Below are 2,500 nucleotides of genomic sequence, written 5' to 3' on the forward strand. Positions count from 1 at the left end.
ACGCCGAGTTCTACTGCCCGCCGGCCCCGCTCACCCTGACCCACTCCAAGGACCCTGCCTCTGCCCCGGGAGGGTCGAGCAGGGAGGCCAAAGTCAGCGGCCCCACCTACGTGCCCTCCGTCGGCCCACTGGGAGACTTGGCCGCCCCCGACTGTCGCGGCGCCGGTGGGGGAGGCGGGAGCGGCAGGAAGGGAGACAGCAAAGGTACCGAGAAGAGTGGAGGAGGAGGAGGAGGAGGAGCTTATGAAAGTCCCTCGCCACACCACCCCCACCATCACAACCCCCCCCACTGCCAGCCCAGCAGCTGCCAGAGGAAGGAGCCGCCCCAGCCGCCACAGGAGCCCCAGCCTCATCAACAGCAGCTGGGCTACGGCAAGGCCGACAGACCCCCGGACTGGGGCCACAGCCACCACGCCCAGCACCCTCACAAAAACAGCAACAACCCCAGCGCTCAGTCGGGGCTGCGATCTTGTAGCCTTGAAGCCTCTTCGTCTTCATCCTCTTCTTCTGTGGAGGTCCTGGACGTGTACCGGGCGTCCCTCCCCCTCGAAGCCCAGGGGACCCAGCAGCACCCGGGCTCCGGGCACGGCGCTTCATCCAAGAGCGGCCCTTACGCCAGCACGCCTCCCTTCAGGGACTGTTCCCACTCGGGTCCTCCTCCTCCTGAAAGCAAGGGGGCGGGGTCGGGGGCGGGAGCTCAGAGGGAGGGGCAGAAGGTGGCGAGGATACGGCATCAGCAGCACAGCAGCCAGGGCGCCGGTCCAGAAGAGAAGGGGCGGGACGGGAGTCAAACGGGCCCCTCTCAGCTGTCGTGGGGGCCACGGGGGCCACACCAGGACGACCAGAGGAAGTCCTCCCACCACCACGAAGGAAGAGGGGACGGCAGCAGGGCCTCAAACGGCCAGCACACCCAGCCCACGTCCCAGCCTCCTCTCCCCCTCCCGTCCCGCTCCTCGCCACACCTCGCCTCCGCGGAAGGAGAGGGCAGCGCCATGAAGAGCCTTATGAACTACAGCTCCCAGCAGCCCTTGCTGCTGCCCCAGCGGAGCCCCTTCGGCGGCCTGGGCTGCCTCAAGCAGGGCGGAGGAGAGAGGGCGGAGAGGACGGGGGGCGAGAGAACAACGGGCGGAGGAGGTGGTGGCGGTGGGAGGAGCAACGCCTCCCCGCAGGACCCTCCCAAACAGAGCCTCCCTCCCCGGAGGGGCTCCGGCAGCGAGGGGGACCGGGGCGAGCGAGGGGGGAAGGAGACGGGCGAGGCGGGGGAAGGGGAGGTGCGGCAGCCGCCCGTGGGGATCGCGGTGGCGGTCGCCCGGCCCCCGCACCGCCCTTCAGACACGCCCCCTGGACACAGCAGGCAGGGCAGGGTGCTGCCCAACATGAAAGGTCAGGCTCTCTCTCTCTGTCTCATTCAAAGTCAATGGGCATGTTTTATAGTTGTCGTTATAGGCAAACATTTTCAAAAACGTTCCAAAATATTTCCCCAACTGTTTTAAAGAGGCAGTTCACCTACTGTAGTCCTAGAACACTGGTACTCAACCTGTGGGCGGGGGCCCACTGTTGGTGGGCCGCGAGGCTATCGAAAGTGGGCCCCCAAATAATTGGCAAAACACTAGATTTTAATGGTAATATAACATTAAATTAAATTCAGTCTACAGGCTGCCGCGAACGCTTTTGAGATTTTTAAGTGAGCCTTGATCCAGAAAAGGTTTAGAACCCCTGACCTAGAACATACTGTCTATTCACCTCTCATTCAAAGTGAGCTAATATTCAGTGTGAATTGCACCATAAGCAGTAAGCGTGTTTCAGGCAGAGCCTGGTCGTTGCCAAATAAGAATGCTGACATCCCCCGCTTGTGTGTTTTTAATTCAGCCGTGTCTCGCTCTGTGTATCCGCTGGGCCGGGAGGCAGAGGAGAGGAAGAGGATGACGGAGGAGCAGATTACCCTTCATCCCCTGGACAGAGACAGAGAGATGCTCATCAGGTACACAGTGTCACACACACACACACACACACACACACACACACACACACACACACACACACACACACACACACACACACACACACACACACACACACACACACACACACACACACACACATACACACACAGACGCAGACACATGCAGACACATGTACACACATACACATCCATGCAAAAAACAGACGTACGCACGCACGCAAGCACACACACACGCGCGCACACGCACACACACACACACACACACACACACACACACACACACACACACACACACACACACACACACACACACACACACACACACACACACACACACACACACACACACACATGCTGTAGTCTCTATTCATTTCTCCCTCATCTTGATAAGCTGTAGGTTCTTTTATCCTCTGTGCATCTCTCTGCCTCTCTGAGGCTGTGCTGCTTCCTCTCCTCTCTGGTTCTCTCCATCCATTTTGTCTCCCATTCAGCCTTTGATGTGATATTCCTCTCTCTGAGACGAGGTGTGATCCATTA

The 2,500-nt window shown here is 59.7% G+C and overlaps 1 protein-coding gene across 1 annotated transcript in view; it reads left to right on the forward strand.

The window, feature by feature from the left end:
• The window catches only part of bahcc1b (BAH domain and coiled-coil containing 1b), a 75,088-nt gene that overhangs the window by 39,325 nt on the left and 33,263 nt on the right, over positions 1-2,500 (forward strand). Inside the window, exons 5-6 of the mRNA XM_080455684.1 lie at positions 1-1,383; positions 1,870-1,981. The exon at positions 1-1,383 is cut by the window's left edge and continues 861 nt beyond it. Coding sequence (XP_080311810.1) covers positions 1-1,383; positions 1,870-1,981 — 1,495 coding nt within the window. The remainder of the gene's footprint in view (positions 1,384-1,869; positions 1,982-2,500) is intronic.

The sequence above is a fragment of the Gymnoscopelus braueri genome (genome assembly GCF_963280865.1).
Source record: "Gymnoscopelus braueri genome assembly, chromosome: 17".
In the NCBI taxonomy this organism is placed as follows: domain Eukaryota; kingdom Metazoa; phylum Chordata; class Actinopteri; order Myctophiformes; family Myctophidae; genus Gymnoscopelus; species Gymnoscopelus braueri.